Below are 26,019 nucleotides of genomic sequence, written 5' to 3'. Positions count from 1 at the left end.
CCTGCTGAAGTGCCGGCTGTTCACAGGAACAATGGAGCTAGAAACAAATCCCATTCACTAAAGTATTTTGGGTTTGTTTTCCTCTCTATCCTTCAGAGAGAGACTGTCTGGGAGCCAGCCTCCTGCTATCCTGTAACTGAGCCCTTGGCTTCTTTGCTGGCCCTAACCTAACAAAGCTAGTAGGGAAATACTTTGGTAAAATGGAGTTAAGGCAGTCTGAATGATTTACCATCTTTCCCATAACAATGTGGGGTCTGTGCTAAGCTTAGACCAAAATTGTTAGCAAAAGAAGTAAATCAAAACCCTTTCCTTATAAAACTCAAAACAACCTGTGGCCAGGATGCTGACATAAGATGGGGTCAGTCTGGGTTGAGTCTAATGTTAACTATGCAACATGCATCCCATTCTGCTCCACATCATGCTTGAGGCTCCTGAGGCTTTAGTCCAGGAATGGCCAAATACAAGATACCTGAGGGATTATCCCAAGTCATGGAGATCCTGTACTCAGCACTGAACCTCAGACTTATCACTGACTAGTAACCCCAGAAGGGCTTGTTTCCAGGAGACAAATACACACAAATGGTAAGAGATGTGCTAGGCTTGCACAGGGAAATATCTGTACAGTTCTTTAGTTCCTGGCACATCATCTATTTGATTTGCAGCTAGAATGTTTAGTAAAGTAAATGCTGCTTTGTGATACAAACTACCTGACTTCAGCTCTGGGTCAGAGGTATTAGAGAACCTGAATTAAAAGTAATTGTGTGTGCTAGCATGGTCATTGTCATCTAAACTACAAAGCAAGGAGGACCACTAGTGATTGTCCTGTGGTGAAAGAGAGCATGTGCTAGTGAGCACTATCACTCCTACACCCCCCCATGAGGGTGAGAGGCTTCACTCTCAGAACAAACCTCCCATCAAGCCCCATCTGGAGGACAGCAGCACAACCCCATACCTGAGAGACGGTGGGTCTGGGAGCAGGAGGTGCTGGTCTGCTCGGGGGTGTCCGACGGGCAGTGTCCTTCGCATTGGGCTGCCCCGCACCACACATGTAGCCAGTGGAGAAGACGGGTGGTTGCTGCAGGTTTATTCGGAGCCCTGGAGCTTGCTGGGGAGGAGGTTTTGATGGGATCTCAGGGAAGCCAATCACCTGTGCAGAAGACCTGGGGTTAGGTGTTTCCACTTCAAACCACCTTTTTACTCTCTGCTACACTTCTGAGGATTTACATGAGGTCTGTGAGCCACATAGTGGAAAATATTGCCTGCAACACCAGTATGTGTTGATTAGATAGACCGGGACAATTTAGGATCACAAGGCAGAAATGGGAATCAAGAGAACAGAGTGACTCAGGCATTAGTGTCATGAGCAATGCATGTAAATAAACCCAGAGTTGCAATCTGTACAGTTTTGAGATGGGGATGTGACAGAAAAGGATCTATCAGGAGAGACAAGTGGCCGCACAGGTCTGGTCAAATCCCAGCTCCTGCCTAGGAAAATCACTAGAAATAAATACTACATTCATTGACTTTCAGCCATGGGTGATGTCCATCTGTTTTTCCCATCCTCTCCCTAATTGCAGTGTGAGAGGGAACCACATGCCACATCTTAGAGCAGCTGCATCTCTCCCCAGGGAGGTGACCTTGCCCCTACCTTCCTCTGCTCCTGCGGGGTTTTCAACTTGAAGGCAGGGTTTGCATGCCCATTTCCAGAGGTGTCACTGACAATTTTTTTGAGTGTTATTTCCTTGATATTTTCTCCTTTTTCTTTGCTGTATTTTCCATTATATTTTAACTGAAGTAAAGAAAACGAGAAGGAAATACTGACTATACCAACAAAGCCATTTAGTTATATTCCTCACAGCCTTTGCCATTTCTCTTCTGTCCTGACACTGAAAGGGGATGCAGGCAGGCAAGGCACAGTGCTGACAACTTACCTGAACTGTGGAGTCTTCTTTAGAGAACAGATGGCAAATTTATTCCAGCATTTCAGATAGTAGAATAAAAACATGATGATGAGAAGCAGAATGGGAGCCAGGATTGCAAGAGTTATCCCGACTGCTGAAGGTCCTGAGGGCAAGAAAGTGGAGTTTGTTAAACGGAAAAATCTCTGCTCCACATCTAATTCAAGTTCTTCTGAAGTGCCACCATAGTAGAGTTGGTCCTACTCACCTTCGGGCATGGGGGGACCACTGTCCAAGCTTCCGCCCCTTCCCTGCTTGTTGCAAAATGGGGGGGCCCACCCCTGGTTGCAGTGGCAGTTCTTGTTGTTATTGCAGACCTAGAATAGGAAGACTCAGAGACTTTAGTCCACAGACCATAAAATGCACCAAACATGAAGGGAATGAGCAAATTGATAATCAAGAAGCTGAAGTCCAGAGCGAACCGAAGCATGGTATCAGAACTGAGCTGAACCACCATCCACAGATGAATGGCAACCCATGCTGCTTTAGTCTGAAATGGAGATGAAAAGGAAGACACCTACTCCATGGCCATGGCACTTCTTGCTACAGCTTTCAGAATCAAAGATGATGGATGTGTTCTGGCAGCGCCCCTCAAAGCAAACCTGTAGAGAAAGGATCCAAAAACTCAGTGTTAGCTCTCTGGGTTATGTACCATACTACTGCCTTGTGTTGTTTTGTGACTTATGGGGTCCCAGACACTTTGACAATACATGTAATACCCTGGGAAGGATAACAGGCCATGAAATTAAGCTGGTTCCCAAGCAAACATAATGACTACCCTAAATCCCAGCTAACACACACGAGAGAAGAGTGGGATCTCAGAAGTTGATAGCTTGGTCATGCCCATGTGGCAAGTCTCTGAGGGAGCTCTCAGGTGACTTGATTTCTTATAGCGTGTCTCACCTTTAAGCAAGACAACCTCAACCAACTAGCAAATCCAAAATTCAACACCAGCCCTGGCCTTCATCTGGCAAAGACTTAAGGAATGGCCTTTGGTGTGTATTCTTCCATTGCTTCTCAGAAGCCTCTAAGAAATTCTTGTAAAAATCCCCTAGAAAGGCATTAGACATAAGAAATGAATGGCTCGATAACCACAAAGCACTTTCCAGATGGAAAAGTGATATCCTGAGCCTCCCCAAAGCCATTACAGGCAGAACTGTACCTACATGATGGCTCCCACATTTCGTTCCCGTCAGCACCAAGCCAGGATCCAGCATCTCCTTTTCTTCACTGTCAGATCTGTATACATGGGTCCCTCGGCACTTCAGCTCTGTCCTCTGCATGAGGATAGTTGTGTCTATGGCCACTGCATTGGTCTGCAGGGGTTTGGAAGCAGAGCTCTGGCACTGGATCTTCCCACATTTAGCATCTCTGATTTCAAAGGAAAGGCTAAAGCGATTATTTCTGGCTTGCTGAACGTTTCGTAGGCATCAGCTCTACATGTGAATTAAAGCAGCAGTGTTGAGTCACTGTTCAATGGCAAAAGACCAAGCACTTCCCAAGAGCTAGCCCAAGCAACAGTGCTGGATACTGATGGCACCAATTCAACGTCACCGTGGGTAAGCCAGCCTCAAAAAATTGTAGATATGACTAAGAAGTTTTTTGTCTCACTTTAAAAGCTACATTTAACTTATAGATTTGTAAATCCTTCTTCTTCTACTTTGAAAAAATATCATCTCGGTATTTTAAAATGCAAAAGGCAGGGAAAATCTTAAAGCTTCAGTATGAAGAGCTCATAAGAGCTCTAAGTCCAACAGGGATGCTACTTGTTTCCCAGGAAGCAGAGGAGGGTAATAAAGCTAAAATATAGATCAGTTTTATCTATTGGCCTGTAATTTTGTAATATATAAAAATATCTCCCATGAGCAACTCTTGGCTGTCACTCTTCCTACCTCATCTCACACTTCCTGTAGTTGCCATAGATGTCCTTCCCACAGTTCCCATAGGTGTCTCCAGCCGCATTAACCTTCTCGAAGCAGGCATCTGGTGCTGGCCTTGCTCCTGCAGGGAAGAGACTCATGTGGCTGTGGAGCCTGGCAGCCCACCTCACTCCATGCCAACCACTCAGTTGTTCTTTTTCTGGGATGGTTTGAACATGGGAAATTTCTGCTGCTCTTCCAAGCAAGCAAGGCAGAAGAAAAGGCTCCCCAGACGTTGCTACTGATAACAGGTATGGAAGGTACTACTGCCTTACACAGGGTAATAATAGCAGGAAGCCACATAATATTGTTAGTTCAAAAGACAGTGTATTTTGCTGCAAGCAGCGTCCTTACCAGGCCCCCACAGCTGTATGCACTGGTCTTTATACGTGAGGCACATGCCACTGTAGCAATAGGCCTTTCCTCCATCGCAGGGAGCCCCATCGATTTGGTAAGAGTTGGAGGGGCAAAACGGTGACTCGCCAGTACAGTATTCTGGAAGGTCACAAATTCCTGGAGACATCAGCTAAAAAGATACAAAAGGAAAAAGACTGAATTATTGCTTAGCTCCTTTGTGGTTTCATGTTTGCACAACGTATCCCTGTAGGTAAGAAAAAAATCTTGCATGCATCTCTATATCCACCTCATCTTAGGCTTTTTGAGGTCAGCAGTGATCCAAATGACTCTGTAATTTCATTAACTGGGTGAGCTGTGTAAAATCAAATTAATGGCTGGATCCCTTCCCTAGGTAGCGATGAGATCATGCACACAAAATAAAGATGCCAGATCTCAAGGGAACACTGATCCATCTCCCTCTACCCTAGGGTAGGATCTGATTTAACTAAACCATTTCTGGCAGATGTTTGTGTAATCTATTCTCAAAACCCTCCTTGTTTGGGAAGTTTGTTTCACTGTTTGCTGTCATTTCTGCTGGGGACATTTTCCTAATGAGTAACTTACATCTCCCTTTGCTTACAAGTTTACCCAGTTCATTCTTGTCCCATCCACCATGGACACGGAGAACAGAAGGGCATGCACAGTTACATATAGGAGATTTTCCCAAGTCTCTTGTGGAAGAAGTGAGTCCAGGTGGATTCCTGGAACATTATTTACACATGCCCAGGATGGGTCAAGAGCACAGAGTAGATGTGCAAATGCAAGAATGAGCTTCAGAGAAATGTTTGCCTATGTTCATTTTTGAGATAATTTGTTGGCAAAGCGTGAGATCTTTGGCCCCAAAATCAGAAACACATTTTAACCAGCCTCTATAGGGAAAGCTGAGATTTAAAATTATAGTGGTCATATGTATACAATCATCTCTGCTAGCGTTTCTTCATCAAGCACCTGGGCTAAAGGAATCCAACTGCATCCCAGAAAAAGAGGATTCAGAGCAAAGACAGCATTCAGCCTAATCCCCAGAGGAAGTGTTTACTCTGTCTAGATTTCTTCTAGAGCCAAAGGAGGGAAATACTCATTCTGATTCTTCCCATCCCTAAGTGTTTAAGAGGAGCAGTGATACAGCAGCATTCACAGCTCACCTCAAGTTATCGCAGGACCCAACTATGTTAGTCAGCTAGAAGAAAGGACCCCACTAGTTCGACTGCACTGTAGCTGTTGTACCTAAAAATCAGACCATTGCTCGCAGGTGAGTAGCTGAACTCCATGTTTGGCTGTGTTTGTTCCCCTTTCCCCTCCATTTTTCACCCTTACACTTCCACCAGCATTATTCCCTCTCTTCTCTTAGGGAAAGCCAGAGATCCCACCTTACACTGATGACAGCAGCTGCCATGGGCACATTCAGCACCCAGCTTCAGGGAGCAGGTTCTGGCATCACAGCAGGGGTTGTTGCATTCCTGAAAGACAGAGAGATGCAGCAGAGTTTACAAGGCAGATGTTCAAGACAGGAATGTGCCAAAGCATCAAAGTGTGAGGCTGATGCTAATCTGTTCTCATACATGATGAATTACATGCACACAAAGTAACAGCCTTCCTTCCACAATATGTTCGTGATACCCAGCATGTGCTGAATTACAGTACTGCATAACTGCATCCTCTGTTGGACAGACTGGATACTCTAGGTTTTGCTCCTTACATCTGGCAAGCCTGGGCTCACTTTTATCTTATTAGTCAAAGTATGGATTAGGAAAAGGCAGATGCAGTGCTAAAAGAAGCTCCATCCTTACCAGGAATGGAGCCATAGGTAAAGTGAACTTACATATGGAAACGCAACAGCTAAGATCACTTTTTCTTTCTTTTTTTAAATGAATATTTCATCACCTCTGTTAAGCCATGGATTACACCATCCCTGAGTTCTGGGATGCTCTGTACTACACACTACGAATTTAGTTAGACGTGATACTTTACAACCTTGGTTTATATTGCATATACATCTACAAGGAAGGTATGCAAGTCTACTGCACAAAAGCTGTTTACACATCACATAACCGTATTTGCAAAATACATAATAAAATCATAGTGTCCCACTAAACCCCAAATGGCTGTATCTGAGCAATTGTTACCTCCACCTCTCCACAGTCACACTCCTCCCCCTCTTCCAAGTAGCCATTTCCACATTTCTTTCCACCATACATTTTTCTGGTATCTGGCATATTGGAGAGACACATCCCTCCGCCAGACTGCAGATACTTCTCCAGCTCTTTCCTATTGCATCGGTTGAACACCTTGGGGAATGGGTGCCTGAATGTGGACAGTGTAGAAAAACATCAAGACAGATCTGGGCAATGGTTAGAGAACCAAAAAGGAGCACATGCAAATCCTGACAAGTGCCAAAGGACACAGGTCTCTCTCTGAAGTCTATAATACTGTGCTAAAGCGGATGGTGGGTTTGTGTGCCTGTTCAAAATCAAATCCATTTGGATTACATTTGAAGATAGGGCGAGATTGCACTGCAAGACTGTCTAGAAACATAAGTGGTTTTAAAGGTAAACTTTACTGAAGCAAAATATGTTGAGTTAAATTAGACTTTGGTAGCTAACAAGCGTGGCAGTCCTCACCAGCTCAGTACTGATGCTGTGGCTTATTCTTAATGGCTTGAAAAAGCTGGAGAATCCAGCATTCGGACTGTGAATAACTGCTTGTGAATCTAACTGCTAAAAATAACATTTCCTTTTTCCTATCTACTGCCTCACTGCAAAGGATGTGAATATTTTCTGCTACGTGAATTATTAATTTCTGTTGCTTCAATGCCAGAAGCTATGCACTCTATATATGACCATGAATTTGTGTGTTCATGTTGTGTGTTCTGCTCGCATGCCATGATGTTTTCACTTCTCACCTAAATGTTCTTCCTTATTTGGAGAAAATAATGTACATTAAAGAAGATATCTATGGAGAAGATTCCCTGTTAAACCCCAAGGAGGAAGGCTTGAGGGAATGAGAAACGTGGCTGTAAGTGAATGGGTTCATCTGACGTTTTTACGTGACTGAAATATGGAAGCTGGATCCCTGTGGGTTTCCAGTCACTCTCACTTCCCCTTTCTCTCAAATCCAGCTACTGGTTTCCTTTTAAACACAGGCCTTCTGAGGCTTACTGAAACTAAGCAGTATTCTTATAACATGCAGTCAACCTGTTTTCATATCTTCTGACTTAGAAATATAGCCCTATTACTGTGCCTTTTAATAAAAATCCATTCTTTCCTGAAGCAATCTTTTTCCCTCTCACTACCCCATTCTAACACACATAAGCTTTTGTACTGGATGCTTTAGAAACCCTATCAATGATCTATCTATGCATCTTGTGTGCAACAAAGAAATGAAACCCACGTAAACCTCTGCCAAGGTCACACATGCTCTGGTCTCCCCTGTTTCTCTGTACCTGCTGGCAATAGGCAGTCCAGGTTTTGCAGAAGGATGTGTGCTTACATGCATTGAACTTGCTTTGGGGTGATGGTAGGACAGAGTGAGAAGCACAAACTCTGATGAGGGGTTAGAGGGGTCCTGAGACAGACTATCAGGACTGAAGATAGGAAAGTTTTCCTTTTTATCAGACAGTTTAGAGCTCCATTTCTAAATGCTGTCAGGTGCCTGTGTTACATAAAGCTAACCTCAGGCAGGAAAAATTCATTAGGAATTTACCAGTTTGCTACTTATACGTGACCCAGGGTTTGCTCCGCAGTATTTTCTCTATAAATAGAGAAAACTGGCTCCAACAGGCAGTGACAGACCCAACATCAGTCTGCATTTCTAGCTCTTACCCCACCAAGGCTTTTGTAACAAAGCCCTTTGCATTTCCCCATGAGATTATGTAAGATGAACTCACCCAGTTGCTGAAGCCATGATGCAGCCTCCATCTTCTGCAGGGGTATTACAGCAGCCAGCTGAATCATGATTCATGCCAAAATTGTGTCCCATCTCATGGGCAATGGTAGCAGCAACACCAATGGCATTCTCAGAGTGATCCTGTGAAAGGTCAAAGAGGCATATCAGCGTTTTACCTGTGCCTGTACTGAGTCAATGGGATATATATGGCACTTCTCATTACTACAGGTAGAAAACATCTACTGCAGGTATTCCTGCCTATCAGCAGGCAAGCTAGAGGTCTTCATGGGAAATATTTTCTTCCTGAACTTCAGGAGGCATCTATCCTATGCATTCACTGCTGAAAACAAACTTCATATTCGGTATTAGCGTTTACTTACCATGTTCACTCCTCCTGACTGGAAATCAGAGCACATGGCCATCACAGGAGCCAAGCCCACTGTGGTACCTTGGAAGGGCACACCCCTAAAATCAACCCAGAAAAGAAAGACCGTGAAATGGCACTGAGGCCCTTGAGAAGGAAAGGCAGAGAAACGCATCCTGCAGTCCACAGCTTCATACATACACACACCGTGAGGTGAATACATTTTCTTTAGTAGCACCTTCAAGTATAGGACATTATAGCAGAGCTACAGAGCCTTAAGACCTTTTTTTCTTTGACTACTACTTTGGTTTATGGGACAAGCAGCCAATCCTATTTTTTGTAATGGTCTGGTGCCAAAAAGTGCTCCTTGTGAGCTTTGCAAGAAGCACAGAAAAGACTATTTCTGGATCCTTAACTGGGAACCGTTTGTGAATACTTAATTTACCATAACCCTGATAGCTGCCAGCTTGGGATTTGGGGACTTGACAGAGTACTAGATAACATCTCTGAGGTGCAGCCATGCTTGGCTCCTGCCTGCTGAGCCAGAATTCTGCATCATCCCTGCCAGCATGTCTGAAATGGGAGCCCTGGAAATTGTGCTCAGGACATGACCAGGTGAAGAAGAAACACAGTAATGTTATAGGGGGAAAAAAACCCCAACCCAACAAGCAAAAAACAGCCAAACAAAACAAGGGAAACTGCATTTTGGTTGTGCAGGTTTCTCCTTACTCACCACTATTTACTGGTGGATGAATTACCATGGAAGAGGTCAGATCTTCCAATGACATCTGCATTGCTGACCATAGCTACTGGCCCTAATGGGACCAGGTGAGTTGCAGGCTATCAGCTAGTTCCCAGCACTGTGTACCCTGTGCCTCAGTGGGTTGAGTTAGGAATGAATTACTGCCACAAAGGGTTTAGTTCCCCTTTACAGGTCTTGCTTACAGTTCAGATTTCCTTGAAGTTCTACATGTAGCTGTGACAGATGATGTACAGCTGCATGTGATACGCACACACACTAAAGCTGATGCACTTTGGTGCATGTGTATGGATACTGCTGCATAGCCTGGGACCTCCACTTTTCCTAACATAGCTGTGCTCTGGGTGCCAGAGCTTAATGCAGGCTGAGCAGTCTCTATGTAAATCTGCCACTCTGAATCTTAGAGTGATATAACCTCACACACTGATTTCCCACCCACCCAAACCACTTGTCAAAAGCAGTTTATTTGAGGAGAAACAAACTTACGTGATGAGTTGGGCATTATCATGTTTTCTGTGCACCCGCTCCTTGCTGCTCCAGGCCAGAAAAGACTTCAAGGTGGAGTAGGGATTCTCACTTACATCACATTTATTCCAATTACTCCAGATCTCCAGCCCCACCAAGGCAATCCGGATATTCAGGGATCTGTAAAACTAAGATATAGGAAGGAAAAGAGATGACAAAATGAGCACCACTGATTTATTTACTGGGTTTAAATATTGAGTATGAGCCCTGCTAACTGTTACTACAGTTACACGTGTCCAGAGAAGATGCTCGCTCTGGCAATGCATTGCAATGTTGTGATGCAGCTCTGCAGAGAGAAATGTGCACCACTTACAAACCTGAACTTGACTGAACTAGACATGCCAAACTTTCATTTTTAAATGAATGACAAGAAGGGAAACAAAGACTTGAGACTCACATCATGTTTATCATTAGATATGTCAAAATTCCTGAAAAGGGGAAGGAAATGATCTGTTGCCCACATCAACTACTAACAGGACAAGCCTTCATGGGCCACGTGGTGGAAGGAGTTTAAGGGGAGAAGAGGAGGGTGAAGGGAGTAGATCCAAAAAGTAGCACTGTGTACCACTGCAAGGATGACCTCTGGAGGCTCCTTCCAGCTCTAGTTGCCAAGATTTCTAGTTGCCAAATTGCCAAGACAATTTGAAGTGAATACCTTAGTCCCTTGCCAAAAAGCATTATTTAGGGAACACAGTTAATATAAAGATGTATCAAAACAGAGATGCTTATGATGGCTCCGAGGTAAGGAATGGAGATTCCCCCAGCGCGTCCTTGATGTCCAACAACAGAATTGTTTGGCAGATGCTCTCTGCTCCCCAAGTCACTGGGGAAAACTGCTGAAGCATTATTCTCACTCACAGTAAGGCAGTTTTCCTCTGTCACGTTTTTCACAGTTCAAGATTTGTGCTTTGTTATCCTCATTTCACGCACACCCAATCTCACCTTATCTACGTAATTAGCAGCCTCCACTAATTTAAGCCTTGTTGCTTCAATGTTGAACTGATGCTTCTGAAACTGAACAAAAGGACCATATCAGCAGCACAAAGGCAACCAGAAGAGTGGAAATGTGTTAGAACAAGTCACATTACTCTGGGAATAAGAAGGTAACTGTGAAGGGAAGCCCACAAGCTTTCCTCACTGTATATCTGACTATAAGCCCACCCAAACATGTATATTCAGAATTCATCCCTAGCATCCCACTGCAGCGATGTTACTCAAGCATTGGTAGTAACACAGTGGACTAACCCAAACTTATCAGAGCCCCTAAAGCCAGGGGCTGTCAAAGAACTGACAAATGTGCCAAGTGAAATATATGGTAACATGACTTCATGTCTGAGGTCAAAGCTGCTGTAGCACTCATCACTCATACAATCAATGGGGATGCATCATCAAATGAATTTGACTACTTAAACCACCTGGCAATTAAGTTAATTCAAACAAACTGTTTGATTAAAGGAATTAAAGGTGCAAAATGTTTAGATTTTTGTTTAACAAACAAAAAAACCCGGGACTTTTCTTCTAGCAAGACAGACAGTGAAGCAAGGGCAGTCAATGACAACACTGCGAGGGTGTCCACCCCAGCTTGTCTAATCAAATGAACAACATATGGCAGTTGCTGGGTATAATGTGTTTTCTCAGAGTTTCCCTGGTATCCTGCTACCTAATAGAGAAAACAAGATGGGTTCTGCCTTTAGTTTTGTTCTGAATAAATTGTAGCCCAGCGCACTATGTGGAGTTTCAAGTTGTGAATTATGAATAGGACCAGCCTGACTCCTGTCTGTGACGGAGATTAAATGATCAGCAAAACACTGCACAGTTTGCACTCTCAGTATGTCTGGCGTGCTGTCCAGGCTGGGGATGGGGGAGGGATTGCTAACCTCACGGGGTCTCTTCCAGCCCTATTCTATGATCTGGAGCCTTAAAAATGTCTATTTATGTATCTGCTACCAGCTCTGGGCAGAGGATAATCATGGTTATCTTCTCTAGAGATTAAGTCTACTGCAGAGTTAGACGCTTCTTGTTCTGGAAACCCTGAAGTCACCCTAGGCTGAAGGCAGTTTCTCCAACCAATAACTAGGGCCAACTATTCATACCTTGGGAGGCCAGAACCGACCTCCAACCCTCATCCTTCATCCAAATCACAACCTGCATCTCTCCCCTGACCAACGGTGGTGGCAGTGGTGGCAGAGGGGTCATGGCTGCTAGGGCTAAAGTGACAAAGGCACAGCTCTTCCTGTCTGCTGGTGGGGGTAGGACCATTGAGATGGCAAGAGGAGACCTGTTGAGCTTCAGCTTCCTTCCCCACCCCAGGAGATGCTGCAGGTGGGATTCTCACTCAGAGCCCAGAGCTCAGTTGGTATAAACAGGATCCCATTTCTTACCTCTGCATAATCAGCCACGAGCAGAAGCTCCACGTACTTCGTAGCCTGCAGAGTCTCCCGTTTCACCTACGGCAGCAGTAACACAGGTTATTTCTCCAATACCCCTCAAGAAACTCTTCACAAAATGTATGTACAGGTCATTTTTCCCATTTTTCACTGGCCCTTCACCCTGCCCCATCACACGCATCTCCTCCAGATGTGATTGACTTATAGCAACCGAGTGTCACAAGTTAGTTTAGCTACAGGCCTGTCCTCAGCCCTGCTCACCCTCTGGCGTGGTGGTTTCATCCCAGTTGTGAAGTCCCTGAGCCAGTCTTTGGCTGTGTCTCCAGTGCCCTCATAGCCACAGGCTCCTCTCTGCAACCTCAGGTCATCCAACCTGTAAATCAAGTGCTGGTTTGGGCTGTCAGGAGCCGGCTCTAAGATGTAGCTGGAATTGCTGCTCAGTACGATAAGTCCTCTGTTGAAATGGGAAGCAATAAGAGGGAAAGTTAATTACTATCACAGAAACTGCTGCTGAGTTCCCATCTGACCCTGGCAAGGCACTTATCCTTAACAGGCCATTTAGTTCATTAATAAAAAGGATGGGAATATTTTGAGTTCAGAGGGGAGAATCCCTGAGCTTCCACATATTAGCATCTATTAAGTGGGCCTTAGACATTCGATTGAGGGGCTTTTGGAGGTGTGCTGTAACAGTGCTAACCTAAGGAGCACTGATTTCTTTAAAGTACAACTTTTTTGGGGGGGGCAGGCAGTGAAAACTTTACAACCAGTTGCTGAAACTTGTCTTTAACAGAACTGACTGAAAAATGTGAAGACTCTGTCAACAGAAAACAAAAACATAGTTCTTTCTATGACTTGCACATAGCCATGTGGTTCTGGTTTTATCAATGAGCACGTTACAGCCAGGAGAGATGGAAATCTGTTTGATGCCCATTAGATGTGTGGCTCAACGGGCAGCACACCTCTGTGTGAAGGCTCGGGGTGAAAACAGCTATGCGTGTGCAGCTCCCATGCCTTCCTGGCAATTAGAAAACGATGCTGCAGAGTTGCCAGCACACGCTGACAGTTCATGGATGCAGGAACCCAACTGAGTGCACACTGGGACATCTCTGTTCTCCCTCACAGCTGGAAGGCAGAGCCTAGGAAAAGGCAGTCTGATGGGAGCAAGGCACACCTGTGACTGCTTTGGCTTTTGGATTATTTATTGGAAGCCACAGGTGGCTGCACTGTCTTGTTTATCTCACTAGGCTCTTTGGCCTGAGCTACAGTCACTTAAGATGTCTCAGGTTTGCTTTGGCACAGGCTGTTTCCTGGCTGGAGCTGGTCCCATCAGCACAGCTTCCAATCAGCACTCGAGAGCAGATGACCACTAGTATCAATAAAGCCCATGTGGTGTTTGGAAACAAACTCCGAGCTGGTGTAAATGAATGCAGCTCCCTGGTTACAATGAGCCGTTTCACTTACTCCTGCTGAGGATACAGACCATCTTTTCCTGCCAAAGACTACATTACTACCAAAGTGAATGTTTTAAATGCAGGAAACACACAACCCCAGCACCACCCAGGGAGAAAGCAGAGAGCAGGTCTCACAACCCAGGAAGAAGTTCATACTTGAAGACTTTGCCCCAAAGTGCACACAAAAACTTGTTGTTGTGAGACAACAGGAGAAGGAGCTGGTTTCTGCATTAGTGTAGAGATTGAGCTGGGATGTTGTTAGTCCTGTCCCTGTCTCTGTAACGGATGCAGCACTAACAAGAGCCTTTTTCTCCAGTGGATTCTTGAGTTAAACTCACTCATTGAATGAGTCCATGTGGCCAGCACAAAGCAGGAAGGGGTCTAGGAGCTGGCTAGGAGGCCATGGTTCCTAGTGATAGCCAAATTTCTGCAACTCCCCTGACACACTCCTTTTATGCCCAGAACTCTTGGCTCGGTGGCATTTGAGAACAGGTCTATCTGCCCTGAAAGACAAGGAGCTGAGCAGAAGCATTCCTACAGCTCCAGCATCACCAGGCACTTACCGCAGCCCTCGGCACGTGCTGAGCGTGACGCTGGAGTGCTCCCAGCCCCTCACGACCCCGTGGTAAAAGCAGTGGTCCTGGAAAGCAGAAGGAGCAGGGTTGGAGATGCAGTTTCAGGATGGACACACACTATATTTGGGCACCAGAGTCCCACACGAGTACTGCCGCTACTCCAGCAATTGTTCTCTTTGTACTGTGTTTGGCAGTTGACTATCAGAACGAAATCTCTGTGAGTCTGCGTTGAAATCTGGCCTTTTGGCTGCCATGCGTGGCCCATGCAAGTGCATCAAACAGCTCCTTGTTGCCAGTAAAAATTGAGAGCTTTGAATCCCCAAGGAAGCAACTCAGATAGCTGCAGTATTAAGGCTGATGTAAGGTTTTCTGCCTATAATAGGAGCTGCCTATCGATGGCAGCTGGCCCTGGGTCAGGCCCCAGAGGATATGCCTTCAGCCCAGAGAGGGTGACACCATGGGCAGTGGGGAAATCCATGTCTGGGGGCTCTTGGCAAGACAAAGGCAGCCTCTGGTAGGGACAAGGAGGCTTTGGGGCAGAAACGCCAACATATTCATCACATCCCTTCCCCTCACCCCAGGGCAGCACTCGCAAAGATGATCTCATGGTGGTTTTATCTCTTATTTTTGCATCGCAACCAATGCACATCTTTGTGCCGCTGCAGCGGAGAGTCAGCCGAGGCCTGCGTGAGATCAGTAATTTATGGGTTTTATACTGAACAGGAGCCAGCTTACACGGGCTGGTTTTCCCAAAGGCTGGGAATGTCCCCAGTGTGGGGTGCCTGGTGGCAAAACTAAAAGCAAGAGGATGAACATCAGGAGGAACAAACAATTTCCCAGCACCCAGAGACAGGGGAGCAATGCTAGCGGCTGACCTGGGCTCTCGTACAGAAATGCTTTCTTGCTGGAACCCCTTAGGTCAGAAAGCCCACTCCTACAGCCTAAAGCTGCAGGGACCTGTGGCCTCAAAGAAAGGCTCTGGAGAAAGCAGCTCGCCTTGCTTCTCTGGGGCTGCTGCATGACACAGGAGGGAAAGCACTCCCTGCACTCACCGTGTGTGTCAGAGAGGTGGTCTGGGCTTGTCCAGTCTGGCTGTAATGAGTCTCAGTGTAGTCTGGTGCAAAGAGGTTTCTGCAGACACAGCAGAGAGGTTTAAAGAAAAGATAGGTACCTTTCTTTACCTGCTTCCAAGGTGTGCTAGAAAATGGGCTACATCCAGCTCTTTCTGAAGTCAGTATAAACATTCCTATTGCTGTGAACCACCACTGTGGACCTGGGGCAGTGGCTATTTGCTACCTGTAGCGTGAAACCAAGTGCAACACACGGAGAGCAGTTGGGAGGTTGGTGCCTGTGGGACACCAGCTGTGCTGTATCCCTGCACTCCGCTCTGGACCAGCACTTTCTGCCTGCGAGGCTCTTGTTAACACTGTCCCCAGGGAGGCAGCAGCTAATCACTTCCTGGTGGCACAGGAGCCATCTGAGCTGCTGCAGGACCGATGCCGCAGGCTGTGCTTCACAGTGCACAGTGATGGGATCCAGAGGGTCAGAAGGTGGATGCGCAGCTGACCTCGACACATCCATCTGTCTTCTGCCCTGGCAGGACCTGAGCACTTCTCACGGAGCACATCCACTTCTCAAAGGGTGCAGCACACATCTTCCTAAGTGCTATTTCAAGCCATTTATTAAATTAAATTAAAAAGCAGAAACCAGCATCATCATTGTCCCTTAATGGGTACAAGTCTCTGTGCAGAATTTCCTTTACTACTGCCAAGTTATGCCCCAGATATACTGGGATTAGATTCAAAGCACTAAGTCCAGCATAGCAAGCACACCACAGGCCAGTTCAGGACACATTTAGGCACTGGTGTGAGTTCTCAGCTCAAATCCAGACTCTCTCCAGTGCCCAAATCTGAGAACAATAATAGAAAAATCTGCATTTGCATTTCAACTTCTGCCCAGAAGCCGATTCACATCTTTGTACTAGGAAAATGCTGATTCCCCAATTTGAATTTGTTCGTGTCAACCTCATACAGACAATATTCTCCCTGTCTTCAGCCCAGGATCAGACCAAAAGTCTATAAAAGGAGCTCCTGTGCACTGAATTGTAAGTGGTTTGATTTTGTTCCAGAGGAAACAGCCTTCTCCTTCTTTTTACACATCTGCATTTGCTAAACAGTGATCTAAAAAAGTACAGCAAGTCAAAATCTGGGCCAAACCAAGAAGGTCATATCCTGTGTCCATCTCAGCAGCATAAAATGTAGGTTTAAAGCAGTTTTTTTAAAACAATGGCTTCACTCCAAAAATGTGGAGAAGGATCATGGAACAAGTCCCATCTATCAAACACTTCTGCGACAACCCCACAGTGCCACTGAAGTGGCACTTGCCATGCCACAAGGGTACTACATGAATCCTGGGCAGTCCTTCTGTATCCGTCTTCAATACACTTCATGCTCCGTATTTTTGAGCTATGGCCTGCAAGAAAGCAGTAAAGAAAACATTTTCTTCTTTTCTTTGCTTAATTTCTTTAGGCTGGATGGAGAAAGCTGTATCAGAAGCAAACCCAAATGTTTTTCCATCTGCCTTGGTTTTTGGTGTGTGGCAGTCAGGTCTAATCTACCCTGAAAGCCTTTCTGTTTAAATAAGGGATTGGGTGCTTGTGGTATCTAGTTAAATTAGGCCAGAGCAACAGGAAATACAACCTTTTATCAGTGTTTGAATGTGTTCTCCACGTCCGGCATCTGAAGTCTCAGACACCTGAACAAGAGTGATGGCTTAGTGTCAGACAAAACTGTGTGCCGCTGTTGCATTTGATAACATTTGATGTGGGGAATGCAACAGCTTTTATCTCCACTTTCAAAGTTCACCGTCTCCCAGGAAAGCTCATTTTGTTTCTTTCTTATGTGTTAATTCTCATCACTAGATCCTGTCAGTGATCAGAAGGAGAGATTGCTGCGTTCAGCTATCTCAGGTCTGTAAACTGAAGATAAGCACAGAAGCACCATCCCACAGAAAGTAATTCCCTTCATCTCCCTGCCTGCAGTAGCTTGCTCAGCATGAGGCTGCAAGAAACAAATGTTTAATCAACAGATTGCATTAACTCACAGGAAATCGCCTTGAGCAATGTGCTCTGGCAGGTATCTGGTCTGTGTAAGACTGTCATCTCAAGAGCAGACAGTAAGTCAGTGTTCATCTGCCCAGTGCTACTAAAGCCAGAATTAGACACCAGCCCATGGATTTCCAGTAGCTGAGGCTCATACAGCTTACTTGTTTCATTCCCAAACAAGCACGCTTATGTTTTCTTCCTGCTCCTTTATTCTTGGAAAGCATTCACTATGAATAGCTATTTTATCTCTCCTCCAGCATCGACCATGAAACTCCTCAGTGCTTTGACTCCTGCCCAGCCCCATGGTGCTGCTGCCCAGCCCCAGTGTTGAGCTGGGCCATGCTGAGCACCAGAGCCAGGCACAGCAGGTTTCAGGGCACAGGATGACGCCACACAACACTCACTGTGTGCACATCTCTTTCTACCTGCAGTCTGAGGCTCTAGCACCTTCTAAGGTGGCTTAACGGGCTGAAAGGTCTGCCTGGATTTCTATGGTTACTTATGCAGCTGCTGAACTGAAAGCATCTGGCTGAGCAGTGCCATGTTACAACTTTCAAGCATCTCTCTACTAGTTCATTCCTATCCTGCAGGCTCCATATAAAAAGTGCAGTTTCTTATTCTGAGCTCAAAACAGTCCTGTTTTGAAGACCTTACCCTGCCTTAACGCAGGAGAGCCTTGGGACTCTTGCAGCACTAAGAAGAGCACTCACATTGCATTGCACGGTGTGCGGTGAGCAGGGCAGTGAGGAAAGAGGAAAACCAACAGAACATCTTGTTCTTGCAACACTCTTGGGGTGGCATCTCACTTTGAGCCTTTGAAAGTTCATTCTCAGCCCCACTCACTTCCTCAGCTAACATCAAGCTTTAAACAAGACCACAAATAAATAGAAAAGAAGCCTTCTTTCCATCTCAGAGCACACCAGAGTTATCAGCCAGTCTTGTTGCTCTTAAAAAACCAGGAGAGATTAGTGATACACACATACGCCAAAACCTTATCTATCATCATTTCAGGACAACACCAGTGCCAGGCTGAACAGCTGATCCCACAGGAGCTCAGCGCTGCAAAGCACTGATGGACCTTCTTCACTGCTTCCAGAAGAGCACAGAGCTCACCTCCTTTCTGGAAAAAAACAGCACCATTTGATCCTTTCTTTGTTACATTACACATCTCAGTGACTCCCCCTCCAGCAGCTCAAGATGAAGCTGCAAAAGTCTGGATGCAAAATAGCATCATTTAAAGGCTTCTGAGATCCAGTCAGGCAGCTGGCAGATTGCTAGCACACATCATCTTCCTGAAAGGCAGCATGGAGTCCCTCATTAGAGGAGTTATCAGCATGAAGAATTGATGAAGTAAGGGGAAAAGCTGGTTTTGGATGGGAGCACTCTCCTTTGCTAAGCCTTGGTCCCAGCTGCAGCCACGTGGGGCTGTTTGAGGCCAGGGTAAGCTGCACATGAGCTCTCAGGGTGTTCCAGAGAGGCCCTCACACCTTTCCAACAGCGACTGGCTTTCGGCAAGATCAGTCGCTCCCCAAGATCCAGCTCAGGGTGGACTAGCCTGCTCTTGGCAGGATGTGTTCCCCAGAAAGCCCTGGGAGCTGGGTTAAATACAAGCAGGGAAGCCAAGCGAGGGAAGAGTGGCTCAGTGCCATAATGTACAGATGGCTTGAGACTGTTTCTGCTGTTGACTGACGTGGAGTGATCTTGGTCCTGCTCCAGCCTGTCAATGATATCATTGTTTGAAACCAAACCCTCCTCCCCATGCTGCTGTGTTGCTGCCTGGAAGGGCTCTGTTTTGCCACATCAAGATGCTGTGCCACGGAGGTCACATACTTCACACACAAGCTGATGGTATTCAATGGGAGAAGCAGGCTGAGGGCATGGAGCAGCTACCCCTGTGGCACTTGGGGATGGTGCAAGAACACGGCTCACCAGGCAGAGAAGCAGCTGAGGGGAGAGCGGCTGCACAGCACACCAACACACTCCCAAAACCAGCAGAAAGTGGAGGCCTTCCTCACACAACCATGTTCACTGGAGGGAGTTCACACTTCCCTGGTGCTCTGCAGAACCTCACCCCTATCTTCTGATAAATGGGAGCAGTTTTCTCTTGCCTGTGAAATATCACTTGTTAGCACAAGCCTCAGAGGAGCTCAGAGCCCTCCACTGCAGAGAACTGCCATGAACTGGCTGGTGGAGCCGAGCACGAGGTCACCCATGGGCACCAAGAGGGCCCTGGTGGCGTACTGGGGCTCTAGCCAGTTGGAGCAAGAAGGACTTCTTATAATTCAGTCCCACTAGCAACTTTCTTTGGTTTCATTATACAGAGGGGCTTGAATGCACAGACAGCCGCCGATTTAAACACACCCAGGAGTATCTAGGAGACAGACATATTTTTTGTTTCCTCCCCAAAACCAAAAGCCAAACAGCCCATGAAGCTCTCGTGAGAAATATTGACTCTCAGATTTTCAGTCGTGGGACCTAGAAAAGTGAAGGCTGCAATCTCTCACATCTATTTCCCTGTCCCTTCCCTCAAATCACAGTAAATCTGTCCAACCAGGCTGCCAGCAGCTGGGGGTGGAGGGAATTGACTCTCCCAAGAAAGTTTAGATATCAGATTTCCATCTACAATTTGTGGTCCCACTCCATTGCCTCTCAACAGGAATCAAGTAGGGTAAGAAGGAGAGTTTGACCCCTTACCTCCCAGTTACTTAAATGTTCCCGAAAGTCAGAATTTATTGTGAAAACCTGTAGTAACCTCACCTGACCATGACATGACCCATGACAACATGAACAGACAGGCCCTTCTGTATCCACCAGTAGTGGGAGATCAGAGGTTTCACCTGTCTGGAATCCTCCAGCCAAAACCTGGCACTTTATACAACCAATGAAATCCACATTTCTTTTTCTTGATGAGTTTCAGCCAGACAAAGCCTGGAGCTCTTAAGCTCCTTTCCTCAAGAGTCTTTCCTCATATAACTGACAACATGTTTATTTGTGCGAACAGCAGCAGTTTGGAAGGAAAAAGTAGCTTCCCAGGTATTGAGATGGAACTAAACTAGTCATTTATAAAGCCTGGGAAAATACCACAGGCTAAAGACTCTCCATCCCCTTCTGCCACCTGCATCATCCTTGTTACTTGCTGTGTAAATCAGGACCCAAGCAAAATTTGTCACATAGTCCCTTGGCTTACCAATGGGAACCATAAAAACTTGCCTGGACAGGAAAAGGGAAATAAAATAAATGGGAAACTGGCTGATAATGAGTCAGTGCACAAAAGATTTGAAGGGCTCCATTTCCTCATCTCTTCCTCTCTGCCCCCCACAGAGAAATCACTGAATATCCCAAGGGAATCAGGAGGCTGAAAAGCACTATGGCTTTCCAGATCCCAACCCTGTTTTTCTGATGACTCCAAGAGACAGTAGAGCAAGATGAAATTCAATTTCCCTCCTTTACAGAACCCTTACCCTCTCCCCATGCAGGAAGCCCATTAGACACTGATGATGTATAGCCCATCAGTGGAATAATCTCATACATCCTTCCTGCTCGGAGGCAGGCAGCAACCTCCCCTTCTGCTCATTCAGTTGGTAAAAGAGGCCCTGGAAATGAGCAAAAGCAGGAAACAGTGAAATACAAGTGACATACAGATCTCTTATCACCGAGAGCATCGAGCGGGGCTGGAACACTCGTTGCCTACCCAGGTGGGGCCAAATGAGATTGGAAAAGATACTGCTCCCTGTCAGATCCAGTTGCCTAAAAATAACGATCTGGATTGCTCCGGAATTCAGACCAAACGATGACTTTTGGACTTTCTCTGCAGAGTCCTCAGCCATCTCCACCACACATCTCCACCGGGGCTCTGCCACCAAGTGCCCCACACCATAACGGCTGCTGTGGGCAGGCAGCAGGCAAACCAGGCAAGTAAAACACACATCTGTGCCCCATGCTGCCCATGGGATTCACCACAGTCAGGGACATCCCCTGGAGAAGCCTCCACTACCTCGTGCAGCTGAGAGCACCTTTCCCAAGTCTGCTGTCCCCATGAGACACACCAAGAGAAAGAGGAAGAGGAGAGGGAGGAAAGTCTTGTTGATACTCAGGTGAGAAGACAAATTCCACGCAGGTTTCTGCTGTGCAAATATGAGCTTTCCTCTTCACAGGAAAGGAAAGGCTCACACCAGGCTGCGCTGCCACACACATCCAGTGTCTCAGCACCCCTCCCCTGCTTGGCTTAAAGCTGCTTTTTATTAACAAATGTAAATGCCTTTTAAAAAAGTAATTTTTCATCCAAGGTTTGCAACTCAGATTCCTCCGTTCCAAAGCCCCAGCCAAATTTAAAGCTGCTTTATAGGCATCCCTCCATATATTTGTTGTTTGTGCAGCTTGGAGCTTTCCAATCCTGCAGCTGTGGAGCATGTACTTGAGTCACTTGAAACAAGCCTGAGTTGTTCTGGGGATAGACTTTTGCTGTTACTCAGAAATGTTAACTAATGCTGTGAACTCCGCTTGGAACTACAGTGTGGTTCCACCTTCTTATCAAGCTCCTGAACAGGAAATAATGCAATATTGTGTTAGCTGCTAATGCAATAATTGTGTTTGTAGATGTATGAAGCCCAAACTCAGAAGTGTCCTGAGCTCATTACAAAATACAGAGATGTGCACAGTCCTGAGGAAAGATATGCAATAATTTTGGTGTTTTGCCTCTGTGGATGAACACAATGTCCTTTTCATATGGACTATGAAATCACAGGTTTGGCGTGAACATTTCTTCCACATACTGAAAACTGCACGTTTCTTTCAAAGCTAGTGCATCCCTACCAAAGCCATACAGACTGTGACTATTCCCCCAGCTCTCAAAACAAGCTCATACTCTCAGCAGCTTTGCTTCTCCATAAGGAGGGTGGTGAATGTGTAATGAGGCTGCCTAATCCACTGAGAACACTGTTTACAACAGTATCACTAGCTTGGAGTATCTCTTTTCTAGCTTTGGGAACCATTGGTTAAATCATATCCCAACCAGACCTGATTTATGCCAATCATTTCATGCTTTCTTTAGTGGTGGGAGTCTGGGATGTGGATATGAGAGTAAAACAGGACCCAGGCTGGTGTGTTCACACCCCTGTGCTGAGCCAGGGGACAGAAAGGGAGCAGAGCACCAACCTCAGCAGCAAAGCTGGTTTCCAGAAGCTTCTCTAAACTGGATCAATGAAATGACCCAGAACTCTGGGAGTTAATTTAAAAATCCCCAAGAACCTTCCTCAAAGTTGGAGTTCTGTCATATGCACTTTCACATGAGCTCAAAACCAGGAGCAGCTAGTGTTCAGACAGCTTTGAAGGTACGCTCCCCACTTGGGGATTCCACCTTCTCTCCCCCTGTGTGGGTGCCCAACAAACCCTTCAGAGAAGCAGCCTCTGATGCTGACACTATTCAGCACCCCAAACCTCAGCTAGAACCTCGCTCCCCAATAAAGACAAGCAATAGCAGTGGTAATCCAGGTGCTGCGGAGCAACACCAGGCTGGAAACCTCAGGAGCCAGGCTGGACCCTGCCTTGCTGCGTGCTTTGACAAGGAGAAGTGGTTTACCTCTACTTAGAAGTGCTCTATGAATGATGACAATGACAGCATCCACAGGGCTCTCAGGGACTTCATGTGTTTGTTTGCTTCACCACTTCTCTTTCGAGTGTCTCTAAACTACTTCTGCACCTTCACAAGTCTCTGAAAAGTGGTAGCTCTCCAGAGCCTCTCATTTAATCAAGTTCAGACTTGCATATGGGGACTGTACCGTCACCTTTCTTGAACAAGCCTCCCATGTGAAGCACTTCTGCCTATGAACCACTTGCATTTTCCACATAAAAAAAGAACAAAAAGCCTTCAAGCGCCACTTGCTGCATTTCATCCTGCAATGGAAGTGTGTGTATATACATCCCAATGAATGAAAACACATTTCAGGAAACAAACACAATAGAAAGCTTCTATTATTATGATTCTGTTTACTAACACCAGCAATGAGTTTGTGTGCACTGGAAGTAGCACAGCACCGCTCCCGCGAGGCACCTGAGGTTACATCAGTGTTCTTGGAGCACAAATGGATTAATTCAGACAGGATCCTTGCCCGTGCCAGAGATAAATTCACCTTTGCACAGTGATTGCAGAACACTGAAGCCCTTCCTCCCCCCAGGAAGGAGACCCCCCACAGCATTACCAGTTACGTTGCTTCTAGGTTCAGTTCAGAACTGACCGCTGTTGTCAGCAACAGCTATTTATCCTGCACTAAAAGCACGGAGTTAGCAGTGCTCATGGAGCCTGGTCTCCTCTCTGTTTTCCCAGCTGAGAGATGCCAAAACACACAGAATTTATAGCTGTTTCTGTTTAGCTTTACACAGGTGCACGTCTGCCTGGGAAACTCAGCCAGCACTAAAACTCTCAGTAGCTTATATGGCCTATCACAGAAAACACCTCATAGGATGCACTCGCCTTTCACCAGCCATCAGATTTCAGTCTTTACTGCAGGCAATGCCAAGAAAAATCTGGTTTTCCTCCAAAACACCCTGAATATCATTTAAGTTTATGCACTGCCATCAGAACTAATAAGTGAAGTGTCAGAAGATGTCTTTCAGGAGGAAAGCTGAGCCCCCGAGCTCTGTGGTTGGGATGTCCATACAATACATTTAAAATATAACCAATACATATAACCAAGGTTATTATTCTTACTGATTCTAGTAGACAAACATCTCCAGACCCATTTAAAAATAAATGAAACACCAACAGTGCAGGCGGACTGCTTAGCAAAGACAAGCTTCTTGCAGTTAAATTTCCAGCTGCTGTTCCACCACTGGAAACTAATATACTTACAGGGCAGAGAGCCTCTGGAGCAGCCTCCATACCAAAATTCTTCTATGTACCTTAATCTCCTGCAGCTTCAGCTGAATTCAATATACATCACACCCTGTGATAGCACACGACATTACTGTATTGTGCCTGAGAGGAGGCTGCATTTCAGTTAATGCAAAAGCATTTTTTCCAGTCTAATTTAGTATAAACGGCACTAATGGTATTGAAACTGTCAGGTCGTTTCTCCTAGGAAACAAGGCAGGACCTCTTTGGATCACAGCAAATGAAATCCTCGTTAGACACACTGTCTCTACAGCATCAAGCCACTTAGTAAATAGTGCACTTCATATCAGCAACATTTTCTAGTCAATGTAGTAAGAATTATGATGCAAAAATAAGTTTATACACTGAGGGTCAGGTCACTGTCTGTTTTTTGCTGACGAAGCTCTGTTACAGTCAGTGCTGCTTGGCTGATTAATGTCAGCAGGGACTCAGACCTGGAATAACCTTGAAATCCAGAAAAGGACTTCCTTATCCTGTCTTTATCAAAACCCTGTTGAAGTCAGTGGAGGTTTTCCTGTTGATTTCACTGTAATCCTTATTCATTATTTCAGTGAGACCACAGCGCAAGGCACAAGCACACTTACCCATTTTTCTCCAGTTCCAAGATGAGCTCCTGGCCTTCTGCCTTTACTGTAACTTCAGCTCTGAATGGATGCTGCGTGCAAAGGAGATGGTGCCCGTTAGTCATACATCATCATTATCATGAACACATCCAGAAACTGTCCTCCTGGAAACTGCAGCTGACCTTAAACCACTCCTTCTCCTACCTTCAGACCTGGAGTGCTGGGGAAGGGACAGGCCATGGTGGCTCCCAGCTCCAGGCACGCTGCTGCATCCCATGGCACTACCTGGAAGCAGTACAGGCACGCTGATGGGATGTCGTACCTGAGCTAGTGACCCTGGTGCCTCAGGAGGAATAATGGGCTCAGACCAAGCAACGAGTCCTGGTGCTGGAGTGTTTAGAGGTGCAGCTGGGTGGCAGGGGTGCGCTGCATCCCCATCTCCTGTGCACTATGCTCAGGACCACATCACAGAGGTTTACAAATCAAACATAGAACCTAGTTAACCAAAGCTTCCTTTGCTATCATAGCAGAAATAGACATTATTAGGAGCCTGCTTCAGGACAGGAGGAGTCATACTTCTGGTGATTTTCAGGTAGTTCTTTACTCACAGAAAATGCCAATAGAAGGCATGCAACAGGGTCCCTTAGACATCTTTAGGCTCTAACCATTGTTCAGACAGTATCTCACAGCTGCTTTTCTATTAGCACCAGGCTGCCAAGGGACTGGAAACCACGACAGCAACTTTCTAGTGTGTTTAGGCACACAGGCACAGCCATGGTTTACAATTTGCCTACAGCTCCAAATGAGAACCTAGGACACCAGCTCCCCAAGGACTACTGGTGCTAACAGAAAGGACCCCAGTTTCTCAGTGCAATGGCAAATGCATACAGCAAAACCAACACTTAAAAAACCCCCAAACACTCAAGACACTGAAAGTATAGGATATGTTTTCTAGAGGACCAAATAGAAGTGCCTCTGGAGGCCTCCAGTTTTACCTCTCTCAAAGCAGGACCACTAGCTAAGATCATCTGGGGATTTCTGAGTCTGAGTGCTCGTAAAGGAAATGGATGAATAAAATCCCCAGAAAAGAAATAATAGAGACTTCTCTATTCAGCTGAAAGAAAACCGATGAGATGATTAACTCATAATATTTCCTCATTCAGTGTTGGAGGGGATTTTGCAGAACAGATCAACCGAAAGCAAAATAAACCAAGTCTGACTGAATAGGATGTTCTGATGAAAGATCT

The 26,019-nt window shown here is 45.8% G+C and overlaps 1 protein-coding gene across 1 annotated transcript in view; it reads right to left on the bottom strand.

Annotated features, from left to right (window-relative positions):
* ADAM19 (ADAM metallopeptidase domain 19) overlaps nt 1-25,012 on the bottom strand; it is a 27,030-nt gene extending 2,018 nt beyond the window's left edge. Inside the window, exons 1-20 of the mRNA XM_010015673.1 lie at nt 24,977-25,012; nt 24,794-24,864; nt 15,270-15,348; nt 14,206-14,282; nt 12,453-12,645; nt 12,186-12,251; nt 10,747-10,818; nt 9,766-9,932; nt 8,536-8,620; nt 8,157-8,296; nt 6,397-6,574; nt 5,641-5,730; nt 4,232-4,403; nt 3,851-3,959; nt 3,125-3,329; nt 2,480-2,560; nt 2,167-2,275; nt 1,932-2,064; nt 1,649-1,715; nt 953-1,147 (exon numbers count right to left, since the gene is read on the bottom strand). Of these exons, the coding sequence (XP_010013975.1) occupies nt 953-1,147; nt 1,649-1,715; nt 1,932-2,064; nt 2,167-2,275; nt 2,480-2,560; nt 3,125-3,329; nt 3,851-3,959; nt 4,232-4,403; nt 5,641-5,730; nt 6,397-6,574; nt 8,157-8,296; nt 8,536-8,620; nt 9,766-9,932; nt 10,747-10,818; nt 12,186-12,251; nt 12,453-12,645; nt 14,206-14,282; nt 15,270-15,348; nt 24,794-24,864; nt 24,977-25,012 (2,325 nt within the window). The remainder of the gene's footprint in view (nt 1-952; nt 1,148-1,648; nt 1,716-1,931; nt 2,065-2,166; nt 2,276-2,479; nt 2,561-3,124; nt 3,330-3,850; nt 3,960-4,231; nt 4,404-5,640; nt 5,731-6,396; nt 6,575-8,156; nt 8,297-8,535; nt 8,621-9,765; nt 9,933-10,746; nt 10,819-12,185; nt 12,252-12,452; nt 12,646-14,205; nt 14,283-15,269; nt 15,349-24,793; nt 24,865-24,976) is intronic.
* Nucleotides 25,013-26,019: the final 1,007 nt, after the last annotated feature.

The sequence above is a fragment of the Nestor notabilis genome, unplaced genomic scaffold (assembly GCF_000696875.1).
Source record: "Nestor notabilis isolate BGI_N333 unplaced genomic scaffold, ASM69687v1 scaffold27025, whole genome shotgun sequence".
NCBI classification, from domain to species: domain Eukaryota; kingdom Metazoa; phylum Chordata; class Aves; order Psittaciformes; family Psittacidae; genus Nestor; species Nestor notabilis.
The sequence above is the reverse complement of the archived record's forward strand: the minus strand, read 5'-3'. Positions and strand labels throughout refer to the sequence as shown.